Source organism: Tachypleus tridentatus, chromosome 10, assembly GCF_004210375.1.
Source record: "Tachypleus tridentatus isolate NWPU-2018 chromosome 10, ASM421037v1, whole genome shotgun sequence".
NCBI classification, from domain to species: Eukaryota; Metazoa; Arthropoda; class Merostomata; order Xiphosura; family Limulidae; genus Tachypleus; species Tachypleus tridentatus.
Genome location: NC_134834.1, coordinates 38,512,455 through 38,539,660, shown reverse-complemented (window position 1 = coordinate 38,539,660; position 27,206 = coordinate 38,512,455). Strand labels below are relative to the sequence as shown.

Genomic DNA, 27,206 nt, shown 5'->3' with positions numbered 1-27,206 from the left:
AGTGCACTTGCCATAAAGATTTATAATTCATGTCAAATTGCCGCAAAAACAGGCACCATAAGAGCGACGTTAAATTCTACTATTCATTTAGATAAAAGCAGCCTAAGAATTGGGAAAAGTGCTTAACTAGCTCCCTTTCCTTTAGTTTATCAGCTCAAATTTAGGATAACTGCAGATAGCCCGTGTGAAGCTTTATGTGAAAATTTAAATAGAAACAACAAAACTTAAAATATAGTATACTATGCTAGTTCGAATAGCTTTTCCCGCTCATTGTTAGTCAAATTTTCTTACTTGACTAGATTTATAACCTGAAAACTAAAATATATGATACCGAAAACATGGTAAAATATCTTATGATATTCTTTTGAAAATATAACCACAAAAATTAAGATTAAAACTATATTTTTAAAATGCGTATTAATTTATTGTTATATATATAATCAGATGACTTAATGCATAAAGAAAAGCTATTCATAAAAGAAATTAACTTTTTATACCAACTCCTAGAAAAATTCACTTAAAACAGTGTGTTTTGTTATAGCAAAGTACATGTTTAGATATTGCTAGTTTGAGATAGATATAATTTTGTATAAGAAATTCACAGTTAAAAATGAGCTTGGATTCTTTTCCTTCATTCACTCACCTAATTAAAAATGTGAAGTCATGTATTGTACAGAACTCGACATTTACACTGTATAGTACGTTTCAATAACTAAAGTGATGCCCATAAATTAAAAATTGTTTAATGGTTAACATTTAAGAAACTATACAGAATTTCACTTGAATGGTTGCCAAAAAATTATGAAAAATATATTTCTCTGTACCAAAATAGCCATGTATGTAAATGTAGGTATTCATGTAATCCAACTTAACACATTTGAAAACATATAATTGTAAGTAAGAAGAATAAAAACTAGAAGAATTGTTTGTCTAAAATCTCATTACTTGTACTTTTATACTTAATGTAACGGTCATTTAAATTAGAGAAATAACCCTATGGCAGCAGAGTCGTGGTTAGTGACAGAAATGAAATATACACGAATGCCTATTTATTACTAACTACCATACAGACTATAACAATAATATCTGCCCCCAGTAGCACAGCGGCATGCCTGTGGACTCACACCGCTAAAAACCAGATTTCAATACCTGTGGTGGACAGAGAAGAGATAACCCATTGTGTAGCTTTGTATTTAATTCTACAACCAAACAAACAACAATATCAATGGTTCTTCACAACAATAGCACAATAAAATCCTTCTAATGTTTGTTTTAAACTGCTATTCGACCCAATGTTTGACGTTAACTAGTGTAGCGTAACCTTGAAATAGATTGTAGAGTGGACGTTAATAAAGGGGAAGTAATTAGCGTGGATTAACTTGTTCACAATACAATCAACTTGCCTGAACTTTTCCTGGTATCCGGCCAAAATGACATCACTCTTCTTGTGACGTACATTACAACGTCAAATACGTCATAAACACACACTAAAGATCTTCTATAGACATTTTAAATCCCCACGAGCTGGCGGGAAAAACAGTGGCATCTATAAAAGCGTTCGGAACCATTTGCAAAGGTAAGTCTCGACAGATAGCAAGTAGTAGCCCGGTGTTAGAGACTGAGCAACTCAACTGCACGTGCCTCAGATCGTTCTGTATTCTTCTGACAGTTCTGTTTGGGTCTTTGTCGAGATAGTGGAAAGAACTGCTAGAAAGAGAATACTTTCACTCAAATCCCTTCCAACCCAACCAAGTTCTCCATTCTTTAGCACCAATTATAATTATGACACTTGGAGCATTCAGCCGGCACAGCTTACGAGTAAATGTACTATTTATGCTGTGCTCAAGCCGCCACCTATTGGCTACAGATGTCTTTAATATCCAGAGTTTTTTAGCAGGTAAGTTTAATTTTTCTTTACAAAAAAATGACCTGCACTGTAAGTGGAAAGTTCGAGCCCACGCAAGCCTCATGCTACCTACACCTGTATATATGTATATACGTATATGTCTTCCTCACATAGGGTGTCAAAACAGTAGTAACACATTTTTTTTTTTTTTCCCTTCACAAACAGGCCTGGCATGGCCAAGCGCCTAAGGCGTGCGACTCGTAATCCGAGGGTCGCGGGTTCGCCCCCGCGTCGCGCTAAACATGCTCGCCCTCCCAGCCGTGGGGGCGTATAATGTGACGATCAATCCCACTATTCGTTGGTAAAAGAGTAGCCCAAGAGTTGGCGGTGGGTGGTGATGACTAGCTGCCTTCCCTCTAGTCTTACACTGCTAAATTAGGGACGGCTAGCACAGATAGCCCTCGAGTAGCTTTGTGCGAAATTCCAAAACAAACAAACAAACCTTCACAAACGTCTAACCTTCAGGATTATGAAGGAGAGTGGGAACGGCTGAGTTTTAAACTAATCTTAAACTTTTTTTTCTTATTGCTTACGACAACTATATTCCTTTTTGTTTTTTTAAGCTGCTGCCAAGTTTTCCCAACCTCTAAGTTCTAAGTCTGTCTTGAAGAGCTTTTACACAAATAAATATGTAAACATGCTTGTTACATTAGTGGGCGCTAGAAGCTGATAGAAGCAGCTACTTGACAGAAAAATTGATGAAAACGTTGTCATAGTCAAATCATCAATGAATTCTAAACACAGAAACACAATTACCTCTTCGCTTGAGGTTTTTTTTTAACCACAATCGTAAACTATAAAATAAAACGATTTTGAAAAACTGTACGATGAAAACTTATTGAATTTGCCACAGAATGTTCACGAACAGAAATTTTTCACTTTTTTGCAATTTTCTGTTAAAATATGAATAAAATATAAATTTATTACATACCTAACCATTTTTTCTATGTTTTAAAATACTTTAAAACGGAGACAGTCTTTCTGAAGTTGTATATTCGTGGTAAAAAATTTCACAATGGAAATTCGATCGTTCTTAAAATCACCTGTAATCATTCAAACCTTCGTTACTTACTGATAGTTTTCTTTTTACAAAATTCATAAAATCTATAAGTTTACTATTCACCTGTTTAGCTGCAACAGAAATAATCATGATCAACTTTATTTTAGCACATGCAAGTGTTTCATTAGTAATTAAGAACAAGTTTGAACAAGGCGATAAGTACTAATTTGTGTTAAAATAGAACCTTCTGGGTAGACCGACAGAAGTCTTAACACTACTTTTTGGTGAGGTAATCCCTAGTTGGAACGTTGGTCAATAGACATGCTGACTGGACCGGTATTTTGTGATTTCCGGCCTACTTATTTTTGTATTTGTTTCTCTTCTTGATAACCTTGGAGACGTTAACTAGATATATTGGTAACTAAACACTCTCTTTGTTCCTCCATACCACGAGCTTGAAATGCTTGGTTTTTCAGTTGTTGAGTTTTAAGTTTAATGTTTTGAGACTGATGTATTAATATATTTATTTGGATCACGAAATGGGAAGACCTTCGGTCCTATACTTTACAAAACTACTGCAAATGAAAACTCTATTAGTTTCATTATTATTTAGATGAATACTTTATACAGTGAACTTGTGAAATGTAAAACAAGACCCCTTCTAATATTTATATAGATTAGAAAAAGAAGAAGGAGATTTAATGAAGCCATATATATCACTTGGGTTTGTTTGTTTTTAGATATTTTTGTTTAACTACAGATATATAGATTTTTTCTGCCTAATATCACTGTTGTTTATATACGAAAAGTTTATTTACTCGAGTTAAATTTGATAAATAACGTTAAATCTTATTCGTTTTTTTTATAAATAAAGTACTATGTGCAAACTAACAGTTCTGTTGAAGGTGGTCATTGAAAAGTAAGAAACTTAAAGATAATTGTATATATTTAATATTAATAATACATGATAATTATGATTTATTTTTTTACAAATAAACTGTAAATGAAATTGTTTTAAAAATCCTTATCTGGAGAACAAGAATATTTTGTATTGTTTGGTTTGAATTTTGCGAAAAGCTACACGAGGGCTATATGCGCTAGCCGTCCCTAATTTAGCAGTGTAAGACTAGAGGGAAGGCAGCTAGTCATCACCACCCACCGTCAACTCTTGGGCTACTCTTTTACCAACGAATAGTGGGATTGACTGTCACATTATAACGCCCCACAGCTAAAATGACGAGCATGTTTGGAGCGACGGGGATTCGAACCCGCGACCCTCAGATTACGAGTCGAGTGCCGTTACCCACTTCGCCATGTCGGGCTGTTTTGTAAGAACATGTACAATACCATACGCGTATTGACAAATAATTTATTAAAATGTTTTTCGTATAGCAAAGCCACAAAGGGCTATCTGCTCAGCCCACCGAGGGGAATAAAACCCCTGATTTTAGCGTTGTAAATCCGGAGACATATCGCTGAATTTATTAAAATCAATATTAGTTTCAAGAATGAAATTATAATCAAAGTATCAATGTTTTATAAGTTTCAGTTAAGGTAAAAATCGTACTGCTTGATAAACTAACTAATTATAATGATAACAGATAAACTTTATATATCGACAAACGTTTGTCTGAGACTGACAAATATTTAACTATAGTAGCTATAGATCACTATATATCAGCAAATTTGGAACAATTTTTTGTTTGTTTTTTTTGCTTAAACCATAACATTCGAGGTTTATGGAATAGATAAAGTATAGAAGGATGTTTATATATTTACCTTATTTTTAAATATCAAAGGTAAATATAATCAGGGCAATATTTTGGGAACAGTTAACAAAACATCACTTGCAATCTTCATTGTTAATTAAATCCAAAAATATTTGGAATTACAGTAAACAATTGACAGAGATACATAATCAGTAACCCTTTCGCATGTTTGTATTTTATTCTAGGTATTGTAAACGTATTCTGAAAGATAAACATCAGAATATAACAAGAAATATAGAATATAGCCAAATTTAAAGTATACAGCGAGTTGTCAACTATAATATAAGTTTACAAAAACTTCTGTTATCGCTCGTAAGGCTGTCATTATCCTACTTATTTTCCTCTTAAAAGATATAAATGCACTATTAAGCCTTGCCTTTGAAAGGAAAGAGATTTATTAGGCTATATTTATGAGTGGATATCTATATTTAACCATTGATGACTCATGTATTGGCTGCAGTTAGAGGTATAATGAATGAAGAGAATCTGCTTTGTTTATTTGTCAAAATACCCAATCTCGCTTATGTTGTATATTCAATGAGGTGAGAAGCCCAAGACTGGACACAGTACTCTAAATACGTCCTAACCAGTGACCTATACAATGAAATCATAGCCTCTTTAGACTTGTATTCAAAAATACTCTAATTAGAACATAAAATCCTATTTCCTATACCACTAACAGCACGCTGCTTGAATGTTTTTTTTATAAAACTGATCAACCATTATACCAATATTACCTATTCAGGCTATTCCCGTCTAAATTATACTTGTAATTCAAATTATGGTAACCCACATGCATTATCTTGCATTTGCTGTACTTAAAACCCATCTTTCATTCACTCAACTTACTAAATTACCTAAATTATTTTATAAAGCATCAACATCCTCTTCACGTCCTAATATCACTTGCAAAATTATGTAATGCAATTACCATCCGTTTATCTACGTTAATCAAAAAAGAGCAAAGATCCCAAGACTGAGCCCTGAGGCACCCCATTTGTGACATTAATCCAGTATGACTCAACTCCATTTTTAACAGTTCTCTAATTTCTTCCATCCAGCCACTTTTCTACCCCATTTGCTAATTTATCTCTTACAATTATAGAGATAAGTGTTTTACAAGCATTTTTTGCTACATCTTGTCTCATGTTTACTAAAAATCCAGATACGCCAAGCTTATACCTTATCTACATCCTTATATCCTTATCTACATAAACAGTAACCTTTTCAAGAACTTCATTAGGTTTGTAAAGCAAAACATTCATTCAGTAAAACCATCTTGACTATCCAATAAAATTCCAAAAAACATGGTTAAATGGTTTTGTGAAGCATATTTTATCAGACTTATGAAAACTTTTCCCACAACTGATAGAAGACTAATGAGCCAATAATTATTGGGTGATAACATAGTATAACTGGTAATTGTTTGTTACAATGTTATGTTATCATAATGATTCCATAAAGTATAGCTAGTACAGCGGTATGTCTCCCGATTTACAACGCTAAAATCAGAGGTTCGATTCCTCTCGGTGGGCTCAGCAGATATCCCGCTGTGGCTTTGCTATAAGGAAACACACAAAGCCACGTTCTGGTTTGTTTACTCGGCAAAATAAACTAGGTCAATATGGCCACCGGACCATGTCTTTGTGTATTGCTGGCGGTTGATTGTAAACCATCGTTAAATTGTTTGTTTGTTTTTTTCAGAATTTGTAGCGCACACTGCAGAAATTTAAGCATTTTAGCAGTAAACTAAAAGAAAAAACGACCTTTACTCTCCAAATAATAAAGAAAAACTTATTTTGGTTAATGTTTTGCCACTGGAGCCTCATCGAGGATAGTAGTTTTTGTACAATTAATTCCGATGAATCCACAAAGGCAAAGAAATTGTAAAATAAAACGTTTTTCATCATTATCTGCATCGTAATAATAATAATAATTTATTTTCAAATCACAAAATCTAATTATAACTTGCAATCTTTGTTTTGTTAATCAAATCCTATAATATTTGTAATAAACGTACTTGTCATTAAACAATAAGATTAGGCCTATTATACTGTTAACACTGCATTCTACACCTAATCCCTAAGAGACTTTCATAAATTAGAAGAATTTATAAAAATAATATTCCAACCATGGATCCGGTAAATATAGAGGGCTGGAATGCTGTTATTATACACCCTTCTAATTCTTGAAAGTTTGTGTTCTTTCTATAGCAAAGCCACATCGCGCTATTTGCTGTGTAAACCAAGGGGAATCGAAACCCTGATTTTAGTGTCGTAAATCCAAAAATTTATCGCTGACCCAGCGAGGGACAATTCTTGAAAATCCGTAACGTATACTAGATGTAGAATGCAGAATTAAAAATATAACAGGCCTAATATTAATGTTTAATGTCAAGTAAATTAATTGAAATCACGCTTCGCCAGCTAGAAAAAGCTACTTACACCATAATATTTACAATCACAGTAAAGAATTATTCATAATTGTTTAAACAAATGTTGTAAAATTGGACAGTGGCTTGCAGCATTCTTTTCTTATTAAAACTAATATTTGTTATTAAAATAAGGAAGTATTAACAACTGCTTAAAAAATCTCATTAATTTGGATTGATCGTTCACAAATATCATTACTTGCAGGCACAGTGGGACATTCCTGGCGGCTGACTAAAAAATGTTTTATTATTGTATCCTTTTCTTTAATTTAACCTGACAATATTTGTAACTGCAACAAAAATGGTCTAGAGCGTAGTTAAATATAATTAGCTTTTATATGTATATTATCATTTTTTTGCCCTGTATCTCTTGCCCCCCAGTGACACAGCTGCATGTCTGCGGACTTACAAGGGAAGAAACTGGGTTTCGATACCCGTGATGGGCGAAACACAGATAGCCCATTGTGTAGCTTTATGCTTAATTACAAACAAAACCCTCGGTAGCTCAGCGGCAAGTCTGGGAATTTAACATTAAAACAGATAGCCTATTGTGTAATTTTGTATTTAGCAACAAAATAAACAAGCAAACATATATTTATCTAATTTCAATAACATTTATTCAACGTTACGATATACAAGACTGGATCAGATATAAAAAACAACAACAAACGACAAAATAATGATAATTATAGCAAAAAAAATATGCAGTTATGCATGTTGCAATTTTCAGTAAAAAATAACGAACAGTTTCATGCATTTTAACCAAAGTTTATAAAATAAAAACATTTTAAGAATTTTATTTCAGTAGTTAACAAGTTCTTGAATAAAGCCATAGCTATGACACACAAGTGTTCACAAAAGTGTAGAAAACACAAGGTAAGACAAAGATATGTTGCGAATGAAATTCTCCAACGGATGTAACGACAAAGGGAACAACTGAAAGATAAAGTTATGGTACTTTTGAATAAATTCTAACGGATAACAATGAACAAAATCACACTTTGCTTACAATGGCTACTGGACAAATCAAATATTTATACAAAAAAACTCTTAACTCGTCTAGTTGACTATATTTGTATCACTGGATTTTGAACCTATGCTGGTGTTTAATGGTGCCAATCCTCAATTGAATGTTATAGTCATTCCTTTCCGTGATAATTTCCGTTTTCCCGTTAATCCAGTTTGTCCTTGGTCCCTTTTTTCTTCTTCCGTAGATCGCGAGATTCTTTATTACCATCCAATATCAACTAGCCAGCCGAAAATTTATCAATGATCACATATGTCCCTGGTTTTATCCAAGTACGATGTGGCTTTTCAGATGTCTCGTTATACACAGTACAGCATTACTCTAGCTCGCCGAAGAACAACGAAAACAACAACCCTGTCTATTTACACAAATACCAGCACACTCTAGACTTTATGATGCTCCTTGCATAATTGCTCATAACCAATTACTATTAGACAACCCCAGACACACAAATAAAACTCGATCATTATAAACACACGTTTCTCAGCAGGGGAAGAAGCCACTAAAATATACATACATGTAACATATAATTTAAATTTTTTTGCAAAATGTTAACAATTAAGAACACAAAGTGAGCAGGTGGTCTGTGTTAGTGGAACTTGACTTGTTTCTACCTGTTCCTTCCCATATATCTACAAACTTGTTCTGTATGTAACATTTCCTTTCAGATAGGGCTCAGGAATAAACACAGTATTCAAGTTTCGTATTATTATATGTATTCTGATTAAAATTACATTCACGTAAACATATCATGTTGAAAAAAGAAACAAGCAAACAAAAAACAAGGACAGAAGTTAGAAAAGAAGAGGTAGTCGTTTTTTGTTTTTTTTTGTTATCCGTATTGACGATCAACTGATGAGTTACTATCGTTTCTGATCTGTAACATAGGAAGTATACTTCAGCGCATTTAACAGCGATACAAAATATATTTTAAAGAATTGGTGCTTTAATGTTTTACTGACAAATAAAAAAGCTCTGCTGGGTTCAGTATCATCAGTGTACTTCGATAAAAGAACAGGAAACATCGATAGTTGTGACAAAAGATAACACAGCTCACGTCATCAATCACGTGTGAAACTGAAACTTCTATCATTTGTCTCTTCATTAGAGAGATAACATAATAATAATAAAGTATAAGCGAGAAGTAAGCCAGATAAGTATCATATGCGTATATTATTATAAGAACGGTTAGATTATAAATTGTATATAATTCCAAATTAATCACAATAAAATTAAACTGACAATTACACCTTTTACAAGACAAAAAGTAAGTAGAAATATAAAACATTATTTCGTAGAAAATTTTAATTAATCTTTTAAACTCCAAAAGGATGAACACGCTGCGCCATTATGAAGAAGATACAATGTTTGTTTGTTTGTTTGCTTTAGAATTTCGCACAAAGCTACTCGAGGGCTATCTGTGCTAGCCGTCCCTAATTTAGCAGTGTAGGACCAGAGGGAAGGCAGCTAGTCATCACCACCAACCGCCAACTCTTGGGCTACTCTTTTACCAACGAATAGTGGGATTGATCATCACATTATAACGTCCCAACGGCTGAAAGGGCGAGCATGTTTGGCGCGAGGGGGATGCGAACTCGCGACCCTCAGATTACGAGTCGCACGTCCTAATACGCTTGGCCATGCCGGGCCGAGAAGATGCAACTGATTATACTTCCAGGTGTATAAAATAATGTAATAATAGCAATTATGAAAAATATTCACTTTCGAAATAAGAAGCAATTTGGTGTGTACTACTATATGTAGATGAAAAAAGGTATATTAAATATATGTAACACTATATATATATATGCATATACGTAATTATATTGTGGATTATTTTGAAGGGTCCAGTAATGGTAGAGGCAATAATATTGAAATGTAATTTTTAAAACCATCGTTAAGAAAAATGTTACATAAAAATATAAAATTATCTTTAAACATACGTATATGTATATATATCGGTACCATGATATTTATTAACTTGAAAATTATCTATTTTAATCGAAGTTTTGCTTTCGTTTGTTAATATTTGGTATATGACATCGTATATCTACGTTATGACAGAAGTCTGTAGTATCTGTGAAAATCATGAAGTTGATACATTATTGTCAGCTTCTTTCTGGAAGGACAACAGCTCACCCAGAATTGGCCGCTTGCACCATTCTCGATCAATTTTATAGTTATCGTATCGATTTAATAAATAATTTAACGTTTACTTCAATATGTGTCTTTTTATAACATATTTAACAGTTGTTAGTATTCCCCCTATGTCTTATGATTTACAACGCTAAAATAAGGGGTTCGATTCCCTCGGTGGACACAGCAGATAGCCCGATGTGGCTTTGCTATAAGAAAACAAAAACAACGCACACACAGCTATTAGTAACAGAATAAGCTGTGAAAAGACACGATAGTACAAGTAATTTTGGAATCCAAAGTAGCAAGAAGAGAGAGAGATAAAATCTGTAGAAGTACTGTTTACATCAGATAGTAAAGATGTTATTTTCGCTAAATATTGTCAGAGAAATATTAAATGATATATTATTATATTCGTAGGGATTTTAGTGGCGGATTTAGAATCGCCCTGTAATGGAGGTCACAAATTATATGATAAAATCTTTTTAAACATACAAGTGCTATATAATAGTGCGTGAACAAGTACAGCTTTCAGAAAGCACATTAAAATAGATGTTACAAGAAACTGGAAAACAATTCATTACCTCCAGTTTTTCAAAGAAAGATTAACTTTAAAACTGTGCCAACACTGACGAGGAGGCCAGTGAGCTGAGCTTTTTCGTGAACTTTCATCTTCCCTCTTAGCTAACGCCGTCTAATTTTAGGTTTATGTTAGATTTTTGTCCTATTATCTTACCCACTGGCCCCCACTACAACTTTAATGGAATTTTGGTTTAAAAGAAATAATTAAAACTTTTTACTCATAATATATTCTATACAGCTGCCAAATAGTTATATAAAAAGGCAGAAGATAAGACACTACTGAATTTATCATTACATCAGTTGCACATATTATTAATGTTAAGTAACGAATTCGTTAATGTTAAGACTTACGAATTTTTTCGTGTCTTAAATTCCTTCTCTTTATAATAGTTTATATAAATTTAAATACCTTCCTTTCAACCTTGTTTATAATAAAGAAAAAAGTGAATAATTGAAGTTTTCATCTTCTGTTTTTCTCCCCCTATAAAACATTTTACTAAATTATTATAATTATCAAATGGTTATGAAAACTTTTAATTAATCAACTTTTTTAAAAACGTTGCATTTGTAATTATAGTTTTCTTCGGTGTTTACGTATTTGTAAGTAATAGTTAGAAATCACATATAACCGATACAATTTCCACGCGTTTTGTTTTTTTTCTGATAGAACTGTTCATCGTCTTTTGCGTTTTTGGTCACGTGACCGTTCACCCTCTTACCAGCACTTCAAATGATGAGTTGCTGTTCTCTCAACAACCTTATGCCCAAAATCTTCAAGAGCCATGTACAGGTTACAGCTTCACATCCGACCCGTCACTCGCCCAGATAGACCACGTGGACGTGCTAAAATTGGCCCAGGAACGTGTCAGCAGTTTGGGAGATGTCGCGAAAGAAATGCGTACATATGTAAGTGTGAACTAATATTTGCTGACTGCAGAATTTAACTGCAGTCTTTATCAAATAGACATGTATTATATTAGGGTTATGTCGTCCAAACTGCATATTCTACATTGTGGGTCATAGCAAAATAATTTTTCTAATTTGAAAGCTGTGGTATCAAATAAGCGCCATTTTACTGTTTAAAAACAGTATAAATGTGGGGGTGTGAAAGATAATAACACCCGATAAAACTCTCACTCCCCCTCCCTTAAGTGATGACATTCTGTATCGTCAATCTATCCGGGCTGACGAGTACTGACATTTCTTGAAAAAGTCGTTAACGATTGTGGCATGTGTTTTGTATCATGAAGTCTTTTTACTTCGCCACAGAAATTTAAACAATTGTGCATAATACTATCTTTTGAGATAAGACAACGAAATACTTTTATTTTTAACTACAAACAAACCTAAAACTTTACGTTAATCACGAAAACAGAAACCTTTCATTGCGATTGTTTGAAGAGGGCAAAAGTTATTCCCCACATTTAATTCTTGGTTTGTCAATGCTTTAGATATCTGTTACACAGAAATGACGATAGAAAACGTGATTTTTTTAATCTCAAAATGTCAAGGTTTTACAGCAAGTGTATATCGTAACTCTCTGAAGCTGATTATACATACATATAAAGTATATATACTTGTGGTATATATTTTATGTCTTATACAAACAGGTCAAAACTACTTTTATATTTATTTATAAATAATTAAACGATATGGTATATATACTTACATTGGAAAATTTTGAAAGCTCTTTACCCATACCGACGTAACTCATTACTACCACAACTGTCACCAGATCTGGTATATACCCTTAGAGATTAAGGGAGGGATCATTCAGATCTGGCCCCACAACCTCTCCTTATCGAGTACATTAATTAGTTGTACATTGATAACAAACGAGTACAGATAACACGCATTATTAATTTCAGTACTGTAATATTAAAAAATACAAAGAATTGTGCAAAGTACGTAGTTTACATCAAATAAAATTAGATTCAGGTAACTTAATGACACACGTGTTTCGGGGTTTAGGTACTAACATTAATTCTAATACGTATTAACCTTTGTCAAAAACAGTAATAACTAAAATTTTACGTTTTGAATGGAAGAATAACATTTGTTTGTTTGTTTTGGAATTTCGCACAAAGCTACTCGAGGGCTATCTGTGCTAGCCGTCCCTAATTTAGCAGTGTAAGACTAGAGGGAAGACAGCTAGTCATCACCACCCACCGCCAACTCTTGGGCTACTCTTTTACCAACGAATTGTGGGATTAACCGTCACATTATAACGCCCCCACGGTTGGGAGGGCGAGCATGTTTGGCGCGACGCGGACGCGAACCCGCGAATTACGAGTCGCACGCCTTACGCGCTTGGCCATGCCGGGCCAATTTATGTAGTTTATCAACACACAATTAAATTTTTCGTGCGTAACTATATATTTTTACGACCTTAATTCAAACTACTTTTAGGGTCAGCTAGTATTTGTAAGTCAACAAATGTTACATTCGGATGGCTGCCCCACTCAGTGGCAGGGATTCGATCTCGCAACCCTCAACTTGTGTGTCGAGTGCTCTAACCACCAGTTCGTGCCAGGCCTATGTATATATATATATATTTGTGTGTGTGTTAAAATAATATTTTGTTCATTAACACTATGTGTTAATTGTATATTAGACTGAGTTTCATTAATTGCTTGTGTTTTTTATTTGCTTTTGAATTTCGCGCAAAGCTACACGAGGACTATCTTCGCTAGCCGTCCCTAATTTAGCAGTGTAAGACTAGAGAGAAGGCAGCTAGTCATCACCACCCACCGCAAACTCTTGAGTTACTCTTTTACCAACTACTAGTAGGATTGACTCTCACATTATAACGCCCCCACGGCTGAAAAAGCGATCACATTTCTGTGACAGGGATTCGAACCCGTGACCGTTAGATTATGAGACGAGCGCCCTAACTACCTGGCCATGTCAGGCTGAGTTTCATAAAGGCGCTTTTTCCAGTTTGCAAATTGTTTTAAAACATCATCAAAGATAAGGAGATGGTGTTTTTATGCTTTACTTCCTTTAAATGTTAAAGACAAAACTTTGTATTCTTTACACACACACAAACACGATAGAAATGCATAAGTGGGTTTAAGGTAAATATTACTATGTAACACAAATTTTGTCCTGGATAGTATGTGTTATTTCTTAATCGCTTATGTTGTAAAAGTACAGAAAATGGCCATTATTCCCTTTAAACTTTGATTTTGTGACGTGGATAATGAAATTAACTTATTTTCTATGTAAGAACGGGCAAATTTACATATTTTCATTTACATAAGGTCTGAATAAAACAACATATGAATCAAGATTTACGCGTATTTATACTAAAAGTTATACAAAAATGTTTAGAAGTGAGTAGTTTTTCAAGATTTGTGACTGTAATGTAAATCACTTTCACGTATCAGCTCCCAAATATAGTCTCCCATCATGTTTTCATTATACGCCCTTTGGTAGCGGCGTTCAAAGTCCAATATATCTCGGTGGAAGCGCTCGCCTTGCTCCTCTGAGTATGCTCCCATGTTCTCCTTGAATTTATCAAGATGAGTGTCAAGGATATAGACTTTGAGGGACATCCTGCAGCCCATTTTGCCGTAGTTCTTCACCAGAGCCTCAACCAGTTCCACATAATTATCAACCTTGTGATTGCCCAAGAAGCCCCGAACCACTGCGACAAAGCTTCCCCAAGATTTTTTTACTGAGCTTCTTGGGGAATTCTGTGCACTCCAGGATTTTCGTTATTTGTGGTACAACACCAGCTTTGACTTTTGCCTCAGACAGCTTAGGGAAAAAGTCACGAAGGTACTTAAAGGCTGCAGACTCCTTGTCAAGAGCTGTTACAAATTGTTTCATTAGACCCAATTTTATGTGCAAGAGTAGAAACAATACCTTCTGTAGATCCACTAGTGGCTCACACTTGACATTGTGCCTCCACACAGAGAACTCGGTCCGTTGTGGCCAGTGCTTCCTGTTGTTGTACGCTGCGGTGTCCCTGCTGTCCCAAAGGCAAAGATAACAGGGAAACTTGGTAAAGCCTCCTTGGAGACCCATCAGGAATGCCACCATTTTTAAAGTCTCCGATAACCTCCCAGCCATACTCATCATACTTCAAGGCTTCTAGCAAGGTCTTGACGCTCTTGTATTCCTCTTTGAGGTTCACCGAATGAGCTAAGGGAAGAAACAGATACTTATTCCCCTTATGGAGCAGCACAGCTTTGAGGTTTCTGGATGAGCTATCAAGGCACCACTTGTTCGGGTTACAGGCAATTCAAATTGCCTCAGCACTAAGTCTCCCTGGAATGTTGTGGAAAGTGGGTAAATTTGAAAATTTCATTACCCAGGTTACAAAAGCAAAGTTTGAAGAGAAAAATAGGTCTTCTCCATTTACTTTAGGCATAAGCAATTTTGAAATAGCACTTTCTACCCAGAAACAAAAAAATGTGAAAATTTTGTCACATAGTGTTATTCAGTTTTGTCTCACCTTGATAGAGCCTTTATTTGCTTAGTATAGTAGTTGACTGATGGAGATGTAATTGTTCTGATAAAACCCATTTCATATGATACTTTATAAGGATTCGGTTGACTGTTTCCGATATTCGCTGTCTCTAATGTTTAGTTGAATTAAAGTAAAGAACACTTAGTCAACAACATTCTCTGCCAACTCATGAGAAACTCTAATAAATAGCTGGATTTGATTGTCTCTCTCAAATATGCATCAAATTTTTTTATTTATTTTTGAAAGGGACACGAATCTGGGATCCTCAGATCCATAATCTTGCACACTAAACACTCAGTCCACACGTTCAGTCCACTTTATAAGGTAGTGTAAGATAGCGCATGCTAACAGAAAGAAAATGTTTAACTGTCTGTAATAAAATGTTGAAATATACACAAAACTAATATTAAGAAATTATCTAAAGGTTATCTATGATCATACGTGATTCAGAGAATTCCTTAAAAGCGGTCAACTAGTTTTAAATCGAACAGCGTGAGTGTGACGGTTTATACTAAACACATTTTTAAATTACTTTGTTTCATATACAGTTCTGTTGAAAGACACAGTTTCACTACACTAATTGTGACCTATTTGGTTAGAAAATTCATATTACACTGAGTACCCTTTGGCAATGAAAGGAAGTATTTCCGTTGTGCTGGTTCCATTTCATGAATGGAATGCGTGGTAAAACACAATTTGTTTCTTTGTCACGAATATTCAAGCAAAGTCATGCAATGAGTATCTGCACCGACTATTGCTAATTTTGAACTGATATACTAGAGTTTGACAACTAACTAGTCAACAGCACCCACTATCTGTATCTCAAGACAGCTGGTATGGGTATTAAAATGTTTATTAAAATAAAGTAGAGAACAACGTTTCGACCTTTTTAGGTCATCTTCAGCCGTCTTAAGATACATTTTTACTTCAAGTGGGTTTCTCGTCATCACAAAGTATCCACTATCTCTTCTTGAGCTGACTCTATTCAAATAATAGAATTTAACTACAGCTTCTTATAATGCACCCAATTGACAAAAAAGATTGACAATATTTCACAGTGACAGGACGCTAACTCTGAATTATCAAAGTCATAGAATAGTAGGCTAACTAATAAAACACAGTCAGATAAATGTTTCAAAAGAGTGATTCATACATAACAATGAAAATAAACTTCATACACTTGGGACTTTTTAAATTTCCACTGTATACTTTTAAACTTATACTTTACAGGGAAATTACCATAATAAAAATGAGATTAGTACAGCAGATAATTGTGATACCTTTAAAACAAATTACATTTAGATTTGCGTGACTCTCCTGTTTCCAGTATATGCCGCTATATGTTTGTTTTTAGAATTTCGCGCAAAGCTACATAAGGGCTATCTGCACTAGCCGTCCCTAATTTAGCAGTGTAAGACTACTAGAGGGAAAGCAGATAGTCATCACCACCCACTGCCAACTCTTGGGATACTATTTTACCAATGAATAATGGGATTTATCGTCACATTATAATGCCCCCACGGCTGAAAGGGCAAGCATGTTTGGTCTGACGGGGATTCAAACCTGCGACCATCAGATACCAGTCGAGCGCCTTAACCACTTGACCATGCCGGACCAATATGTTATGTATATGTTACACCGTTGGTAATGAGCAGGTCGCGATATATTCAATATATTTAAAACGGGCCTGTAAATATTATCTTTTTTTTTTAAGTCGCATTTCAATAAGTAATTTTAGAACAACACAGAAAAAAGTACTTTGTATAAAATACGTTTTACGGCACGTGAAGTTAAATATACTGAAACAAAAACATATTTCTAATAATTGTTAAGTAAACAGAATCACCTATTAAAGCTATAAATATTTTTTCATTAGCCTATGAAAAACCAAGTGCAAAATGGTGAAAGGTCTTTCTAAATGTAATCAATAAATTGAGATGTTTACAAAAAAAATGCATTGACTGTACCTGTTATACATTGTTATCGACATATTTTCAATTTGGCCTATACCATTTCACTCATTTTAAATAATAGTTATTTTTGCTGTTTGTTTGTTTTGAATTTCGCCCAAAACTACTAGAAGGCTATCTGCGCTAGCCGTCCCTAATTTAGCAGTGTAAGACTAGAGAGAAGGCAGCTAGTCATCACCACCCACCGCCAACTCTTAGGCTACTCTTTTACCAACGAATTGACCGTAACATTATAACGCCCCCACGGCTGGGAGGGCGAGCATGTTTGGTGTGATGGGGATTCGAACCCGCGATCCTCAGATTAGAAGTCGCACGCCTTAACACGCTTGGCCATGCCGGGCCCTGAAAAGAAGGAATACTGTTTTTAAGAAATCTAACGATAGTGTTTATATAGTTTATTTTAATGCTGAAGGATATAGAAATTAGATGGGTTAACCTCCCTCATGTCATTCTGTATCACTGTGCCAAATGTGATACTGGTTGATCAAGAAATGTGAAAATATATAAGAAAGAGATACATATACACACACATATTGACGTTCATTTATATAGATTTAGCAAATTGGCATATGTTATAATCGTGTAAAAAACAAAATAGCTGTATACATACTTTGACCTCTTTTTCCTTTTGTGTCTGGTTCTGGCCGATAGTTTTGACCATCCAGAATACAATTTTATTTATGTGTATTATTTAAACTACCGATTAAAATGAAATTCTTACTTCCCTAGATTACCGTGTAACTATTAACTTTTGATATTAAGAACTAAAGCTTACTTTTGAGGTAGCGGAATAAAATAATTAATATTATCATTCTTCTTTATCGCAAATAAGTTTGGATGTCTCTTTATATGTAATGTACGATTTCCACAAAATATGCTTGTTAATCATATTAATGGCTTTGAAATAATATGAAACAAACCAATGGGTGTAGCATAAATATTTTTTTTTCATATTGTTCCATTAGTCCATTGTGAATATCAAATTATTATCAAATTATCATTTTAAATTCATTTTTCTTCTGCTAAACGTCAATGGCCAAAATGCGTTCCGTTTAACTCCAGAACTCTTCAGCAAAAAGAAATATAATACCAGATAAAAAATATCATGTCTAAAATATCATGTTATTTTATAAGTAATGCTAAGCGGTTACTGTTACTGCTTTAAACGTTCAAAGCCAGTGAATAATGAACAAATAAGCCTAATATTAATGTCGAAAGATCACACGAGACTGGTGTTTTTCCACAATCTTCTTAATTAGTCTATAACGGCCTTCAACTCAAATATATTTAAACCTTTAATATCGTGTGACTATTATCACTGATATCAAGGCTATTGATTTCACTATTTCACAGAAACAAAGATCTGTATATATTACACTTTAGTAGATCTGTTTATACATTTCTGATATGTCTACACACATGTAATTAGACGAATATAAAACACGGCTTAAACTCTCATGATAATTTTGTTTCAGAACATGGTAGAAGATTGTGCCAACTTGAGCCTACCAGTTATCTATCACATTCCTTTTAGCGTGGACCAATTGAAGGTATGTAAAAAAAATGAAAGGTTAACCTTGCACATTACGTTTAATCGTATATGGTATATTTAAATTATTTTCCTTGGATTCTACTTTAAAAAATAAAATAACACAAAAATGAAATTACCATAACTCTGAAAACTTACTGTAAATTTTTTGTAACAAACAAGAATATAAACAGATATTACGGGAGGCACCTAAACAGTGAGTGATATGCCTAGCTGTGTGTCAAGATTATAGACAGAATTACAGGAGTTAACTATATTAAACAGTGAGTGACACGTCGACATATGCGTATTTATTTATTGTTCAATGTTAAATTGTTAAAAAACAAAACAAACTGGTGATAATAGTAATGATGATTTCGTTCCTTTGTCATTTTAGAATAAAATTCGCTAACGCAGATAGCCCTTGTGTAGATTTGCGCGAAATTATAAAAAACAAACAAGTAAAAACTTTTATTTTATTCACAGTGTTTGCCAGGTCTACCTGGTGTCATCAGGTGATATACAAGATCTGAGGCCAACAGAATTTAAATCGAAAAAGAAATTATGCGGAATCTATAACAATAGTAAGCTACAAGCTTACGACTAAGAAATTGCAAACAAAAGTAATTTGTCAACGAACTGCCAGAGTTAGATACAATAAATTAAACTTTTATGCCTCAGCCTAAGTATTGAAATTCATTCTATATACAAGAGAAAAATGGAATGATTAAAATAGATGTAAATAAACTCCTTTGTATTTGTTAAAAATAGGATTATGTTTTGTTCTTGTAAATAAAATAAAAGTGTTTACTGTGTAAAATTGATAAAACTTGTGTGAATTAACAGCATTGTTGTAACCTAGATGTATAAAGTCGTAAACTAGCGCTAACGCTTTTGTTTGACCAAGAAAACATAAAAGAACGATTTTCATGTATAGCTCATATCTACTTAGCCTTTTTTGGTGTTCTTTTCTTCCGAAATAGTCATACTCATTCTAAAGGGGTTGTACCATCATTATTATCGTTTACGTATCTGTTTCGAACATATGTTTAGATATTACTATATCTGTTTCATCAATCAGTTGGAGCCATAACAACAGATTTAGTTTCTCTTTTTGCTTTGTTAAGAGATACCCACTTAACTTGCGAACAATGTGCAGTTTTGAAACAGTTATATGTAGGATTATAAATTTATTTCTAAACAGTGTTTTGTCTCCAACACGTTTTCAGAAATATATTCTCCCACAAACAGGTGTTTCAGAACTTCATGTCGTTCTGGTTGGTGACTTGTGTGACAATAAATACTGTTGGTTTTACTTAGCCACTCGTGTTTGCTTGCTGAATCTTTACTGCATTCAAAATTATTCTGTGCATACTTTGATACTTTGTAACTGTCTTTTGAAATTAATGCACTTGAACATTACAGTTATTGTTTAACTTTGTAACTAAAAACCTATTTGATTTCTTAAATGTTTTAGTCAGTGGTGGAAAACATCAGCTGATAAAGATTTCTAGGACTTGCAGTTGTAATTTAAAAGCAGGTAGAGTCGTCTCTTTATAAAATTGTGATACCTCTCAGCTAGTTAACAAAGAAGAGTATTTAGGCTAAAAAATAATTGGAGTTTCTCATACTTGGGTGTAGACATTGATGAGCTGCGCAGTTTAAGTCACAAAAACACAGACTTACACAAAGAAAAAATGCTTAATGTCACTTTTACAATTAATAATACAAATAAACAATACTCTACAATAAAAGGCACTTAAAATATTACTATGGGTAAATAATTTATACGTGTGAGTGGTATGATTGGCAAGAGCTAAAAAACTATGATATGAAATAAGAAGCTCTTATTAGTTGAAACTCCCTTGTAATTTTAACTCAGAGAAAGAAGTTTAAAAAAACTCTAACTGAAAATGTACCATATTATTTATTATCTTGTGGTTTGTTTCTTCTGTTCTGTTTAACTGACCATGTGATTAATTTTGTTTTTCTAGACTATTGTTGATATATGTATATGATATCTGATATCTGATATACCCATAACCTCTAGATAATTCCTTTAATAGTTCAACTGCAACCTTAATAGCTTATAGTTGTATCTCTAACTCTAGAGCTTCCTTTAAGGATATACAACCTGCAATGCTTCAACTCAATTCTCATATTCTCATCTGTTATGGTATTTGTAAATTGGTAATGTACGAACAAATTCATCATTTTACGAGAAGCATGTAGATCAGATGGCTTGACAAGGTTTTCAAGTTCTTTAAAGGTCTCTTCTTTCTCCTGTGCCTTTTGCAGAACATTACTCTGGATACTTCTTTTTTGTGCAGTACTCCAAACCCATTGGATAAGGCGCCCACTAATGGTTAGTAATTATTACGACTCTAAGTTGGAATGCTAAACAGTACTGTCAAACCTGGTATTTTGAAATGCGTGGTACAATGGATCGTTGTTTTTCATTATTTCACCATTTAACATTGGAAATGATTTAAAATTAAGCTTCGCATGACTCCCGTAGCATCTTCTCTTCGTACTTCATTGGTCTCTCCATTGGTTGATGTTGATTTCACTAACTGAACTTTGCGTTACACTGTATTGTTCTAGGTTCGCACTCTTTTTCTTTTTATCCTGTTCACTTTAGTCGCCCACTTTTATCACCTTTATATTTCTTTTACCGTCGTTCTTCACTCTTATTAAGTTCAAATACCTCTTATTGTTGCATTCCTTTGACCAATATTACCTGATGTATGAGTTCATTCATTTTCTCACATTGTTGCCTATATTATTGTTTTACATTTACATTTTTAATTTAGTTTATTTGCTACGAGTAACTGTTGTTATACAATTTTTGTACTTTTATTACCGTTAGTTTGGCCCGGCATAGCCAAGTGGTTAAGGCACTCGACTCGTAATCCGAAGGTCGGGGGTTCGAATCTCCGTCACATCAAATATGCTCGTCAATATCACTATTCGTTGATAAAAGAGTAGCCCAAGAGTAGGCAGTGGATGGTGATGACTAACTTCCTTTCCTCTAGTCTTACACTGCAATATTAGGGACGGCTAGCACAGATAGCCCTCGTGTGTCTTTGCGCGAAATTCAGAACAAACAAAATATTTCTTATACGTTACTTTCCTAAGCTCATTTGTAGCTTCAGAAACATGTTCTCGGACTTACAAACCACGTGTTACTTGTTCTTTCAACCTAACGCATATTAATAGTTTCATTGTCAATGGTAACTTGATGGATGATTGTTAGCCGAAACGTCATTTTCTTGTATTATTAGTAAAGTTATTTTAATTTGGCGAATTTTTCACCGCTACTTTATATTCTGTTTTACATTTTATTTCCTCGCCTATGCAATTATTTTATTATTTCAACTAATATTGTTGTTAAATAAAATAAATATATATACAACAAAACTGGAAAAAAAATATTTATTGGTTTCTTAATTTAGAGTCTCCATTTATTAAAGAAGGTAGCTTGATTCAGAAACGATTTAAATTTTATGCATTGGCTCTATGCTAGGTGATCCCCTGTTACTTCTTTACTTTAGGCTTATTATATTAATAATAACCACTCCCAACGCTCCATTGCATCTCTATCATTAAAATTGTAATGGATAGAGAGTAATCAAACTACTCTATCTGAATGAATGAATATCAGCTTTTATAACTCTTATTTCAAGAAATCAAGTGTGACATGACACACCCTAGCTTTTATATAGGATAGATACTGGGATCAGGTTGCTTAAAGCACATAACACTTACGCTTGCTGTTTGTTTATTATAGTAACAATAGTTACTAGCAGTCTAGTTTCTCTTTAACTTAAAGAGAAAAATAGTGTAATAATCTTTAGTGATGAATTTTATGTGTATACATTTTGTAACAGTGGTGTCTCTAAGCACTGGAACACGGAACTCCAATTATGATTCTATTTGGTATTACTCTGAATCATTAGTTGTTGTCTAAAAAAAACCATGATAGATAGCACCGAATATTTTAATAAGCACCTATAGATACCTTTATTTCATGTAACATACTTAATGTTATATATTTATTTTAATATCTATGTTTGTTTCAGTTTAATATATATTTGGAAATGTATGTAACTTACACTGTATTGCGAAAGTCCCGCCTACTCTAAATCTGTAGAAGATTCTCGAGCGTATACATCAACAATATACTATGTATGTATGTAAAATACTAGTGACTGTCAGTAGCATTGCCAATTGAACTTTCAAAAACCTCACTTTAAAGCTTATAAAAGATAACCAATGCAACGCGAAGAGACAGTTTCTTATTGTTGGTTTGCTACAATTGTTGATATGCTATCAACCTCGGAAGCTATAATTGTGATTAACGCTTATTAACCGAGAAAGTGCAGATAGTTGACGAGGAACGTGGGTTTTAAATAACTTTTTCAGTTGGCAAACAAGAAGCAAAGGCATTTCGAAAGACATAAACAAATGACCCACTCACAAAGAAAAAACTGAAGTACAGTTAATTAACTGTTAATTCTGAAAGTGCATTGGAACTGATAACGTTCTTTCATTTCTTTCTTTTTCAGAATATATCCGAATCACAGGTCATGCTGTTGCTAGATGAGTTAGTAGTTAATCACACTGCTCATGTCTATAATATGAAATATCAACAAACAAATTCTACAGATTCATGTTCCAACATTAGGCCTAACGAAAATTCTTTCTTGGGTCGAGCTGAAGCAGTTGTTGTTCATTTAAAAGAAGTGAGATGTTTTCTTCAACTAGCAAACCAAGTGCGAAGGCATAGAATAGAAACCAACAATTCCTCGATCAAGATTTTAAACGAACGTATAAATGATGTAAAATTGTGCTCTCGCAGAGTGTTACGTGATTGTCAGGTAATTAATAGTGTAATAAGCTTATCGAATACAATTCACGAATACTTGAATAGCAAAATTCTGCCAGATCAAAACTAACTTAAAATATTTCGTGTAACGTAATAATTGACTGTGATTTTTCCAAAATACTATTTATTTAATTTGTAATTATTTATTTATATTAAAGTTAGGAGAAATATTTTCAAACGTTGGAATAAAATCTTTCCTTATAGGCGCGACGTTCTTCCCTTTTCTTATTTTATTTGTTATAGCTAGGCTTTACTTCCGTAAATGCCCTGAATGTTCTACGTGAATTTGTCTAGTTTTAAAAAGTGTAATAAGTGCCAGAAATCGCTATCATTCGCTGTTCCACAAACGGTGCAATAATGCTGTGTCGATTCGATAACATTTCCTGTGTACAAGATGATATGATAAATTCACTAATTTTTTGTTTAACTTCATTGCACTGATATTCGTAGACCTAGCCTATGTTGTAATTCGAAGACCTAGCCGTAAATGTGTCCTTATTCAGTTTTTTATTGGAGAATTTAGAAACGTGACTTTTTGATTGCAGTACGTTGTAGCATAGACTTTGATATTAATTTTATTACTGGTAATCATATAACTTTAGCTAGAAATAATATAAGCGTTTATTTCCCAACGTTTTGGTTGTACATCTTTATTAAGAGGCTAAAACACCGAATCATATAAACATATGTTTAAATTTTTACCTGATGCACTACTTTAGTGTGCAGATATATAAAATGTACGAGTTTGTTCTAAATTCTTGTCCCAAGTGTTACCACTTAAATACTAAAAAAGGTCTGTATAGTATACAAATAGACTCGTATTATAAACAATACGTAAGTTTAAAACAATATAAAAAGGAATAACAAAAACTGTTTGATATACTTCCACAATACAATTAGAACGACAATTATAAATTCAAAAATCTTTTTGTTTGTGTTTCTGTACAGTAATCCTTTAATAAAGGGGTACAGCCAAACCGTTGTGAAATATTTATTTATTATATTTGAAGTTCATTCAGTTACTTAAGGATGCAAAAACACACGAGTCTGCATTAAAACAACTATAAACTTGTGAATGCTGTAGTTAACGTTAAAAAAGCTTGAGTCATTCCTATCTTATTTAAACCCAGTGTTAGTATAATCTCCTGCAAATGATGCTATTGTGTGTGTGTATATATATATACTTCTAATTTAGGCGACATTCTTATCGTCAGAAAAAATATTTATTTTACAAAATTATTCGTGGTTTGATCCATGAAAATATGTGAAGCATAAATGAAAAATTTTAATAAGGTGTGATATGAAACCAAGTAAAAAACTATTGGTTAAATAAAACTGACTTTATAAACGAAACATTACTATTAATATCAAACATGAGGGAAATAATTATCCGAAAGATTCATATTATTAAAAATTTTGCCTAAGATTTGTTGTTGTTTTTTAATTTCGCGCAAAGCTACACGAGGGCTATCTGCGTTAGCCGTCCCTAATTTAGCAGAGAAATACTAGAGGGAAGGCAGCTAGCTAGTCATTACCACCCACCGCCAACTCTTGAGCTACTCTTTTGTCAACGAATACTGGTATTGAGAGTCATTTTTAACGACCACAGGGCTGAAAGGGCAAACATGTTTGATGAGATGGAGATTCGAACCTGCGACTTTCAGATTGCGATGCGAACGCCCTAACTACCTGCCCATGTATCGCTTTAAGAATTTATTGAATGGTTATCATAGGTTACGTCTTTCTTTGCCATTTTTTTCATTTAAAAATGTCGTGAGCAATATATTTAGAAAGTCTAATATTAATGTTTCGAATACATAAGCATTAAAAAAAATTTATTGATGAAAGTTTTCTATCTTTAAAAATAAAACCAAAACAATCCGTAAAAATGGTTCAAGTTTGAAAAGAAAAAGTCAGATTGAAGGACTCAGTTTTTATCTCTAGATACAAAGTTTTGTTTGTGATTAAATTTATCAACTGTATCAAATCTATCAATATGTAAGATTTTGAAGTGATAGACTAGAAGGAAAGCAGCTAGTCAACACTACTCACCGCAAACACTTGGACTAATCTTTACAAACGAAAATTGTGATTGATCGTAGTATTATATTGCTCCCATAGCTGGAAAGGCGAATCGAATGCCTTAACTAACATCCTGTTAAGGTAACTTGTCTGTTGGAAACCAAAAGCTTGTGTAAGCTGTTGCCTATTAGTTTCTTCAAGTTGAAAGGTTATTTTTATCTTATTCTAACATGGATGCTTTTATCATTAGAATAATCAAAAAATTCTTTAATAATACTATTTATTTATTCGTCTTGAAGATCTCCTCCGAAAAGTCTCCGGTAGCCCTTTGATACATACAAGGCTTATAATGCTAAGAATTGCTATTGTTAACCTCAGTGGGCAGAGAACAAATTGTTCATTATGTAGCTTTACGCTTAACCACAAAACAAGTAATTAACCTCCTCCTAAATATGCTAGAATTCTGTAGATCAGTGTTAATACATATATGGCCATAAGTATGTCTTTTATATTGTATATATTGTTTCTGTTTTGTATTATATATATATAATTAAGGAAGATAATAATATACTCCCTCACTTTGTTTTGTATTTTCTCTGTTAAGAAGTTTTAATTGAAGTTTTTCTTGAATTCAGTTACTCAAGAGAGGTGGTTATAGTTATATACTTTTTAAATAATTATTTTGTATGTGTTGTGATAAATGTGCAAATAACTATTTTGTACCACAAGCCAATATGAAATGATAAAAATCTTTATTTTAGATAACTAATTAGCTGATTGTGTGGGCACATTATTAAAATAAAACTAGTAACTACGTCAAAGTACTGAGAACTTTCACTCACAGTGATTTTTGCGTGTAGCTATTTTTTAATGGTTTTTAAGTATTGCGAATGAAAGAAAATCCTGTATCCAATTTATATTTATTCAAGAGTGGTGGTTGAAACTGGAAGTTGTAATCATTATTATTTTTTTGTGTTATAACTTCAATATTATTATACAACAATATGTGAGAAAATAAGTATGTTTTAAAAATTTATATTTTGCAGTTTTAAATTATGGAAAATTTCAAAGATATGTTGGATGGATATTTTTGTGTTATTATGCTTAACGTTTAAGCTATTGACTACTTTTTTCTAGCACGATTAGTCCAAATGTTTAAATATAGTTATTGTTTATGAACATTTATAACATAGGGGTTTGAGCCTCTATTACTAAACTTGACCTTGTTGATAAAGAAGCTATCTTGGGGCTACGAATAAACTCCCAAAACTGGAATAAATAGAAAAAACGACCAACTTTTGAGGCTCAGGAGGTCGATAAAACAAACAGACGCTGATTACCATTTCTTTCACCAGGGGCCCGGCACGGCCAGGTGGGTTAAGGCATGAAAGAGCGAGCATGTTTGGCGCGACCAGGATGCGAACCAGCGACCCTTAGATTACGAGTCTTACGCCTTAACACGCTTGGCCA

The 27,206-nt window shown here is 33.4% G+C and overlaps 1 protein-coding gene across 4 annotated transcripts in view; it reads left to right on the top strand.

Annotated features, from left to right (window-relative positions):
* The first annotated feature begins 1,541 nt into the window (after positions 1-1,541).
* LOC143229088 (uncharacterized) overlaps positions 1,542-27,206 on the top strand; it is a 28,095-nt gene continuing 2,430 nt past the window's right edge. For 2 of the 4 annotated variants that reach the window (XM_076460904.1, XM_076460903.1), the window contains exons 1-4: positions 1,546-1,897; positions 11,519-11,757; positions 18,774-18,848; positions 23,395-23,706. In XM_076460904.1, the coding sequence (XP_076317019.1) occupies positions 1,783-1,897; positions 11,519-11,757; positions 18,774-18,848; positions 23,395-23,706 (741 nt within the window). In that variant the 5' untranslated portion in view covers positions 1,546-1,782. Of the gene's footprint in view, positions 1,898-11,518; positions 11,758-18,773; positions 18,849-23,394; positions 23,707-27,206 lie in introns of all 4 variants that reach the window. The other 2 variants (XM_076460905.1, XM_076460906.1) reach the window with 2 other exon arrangements.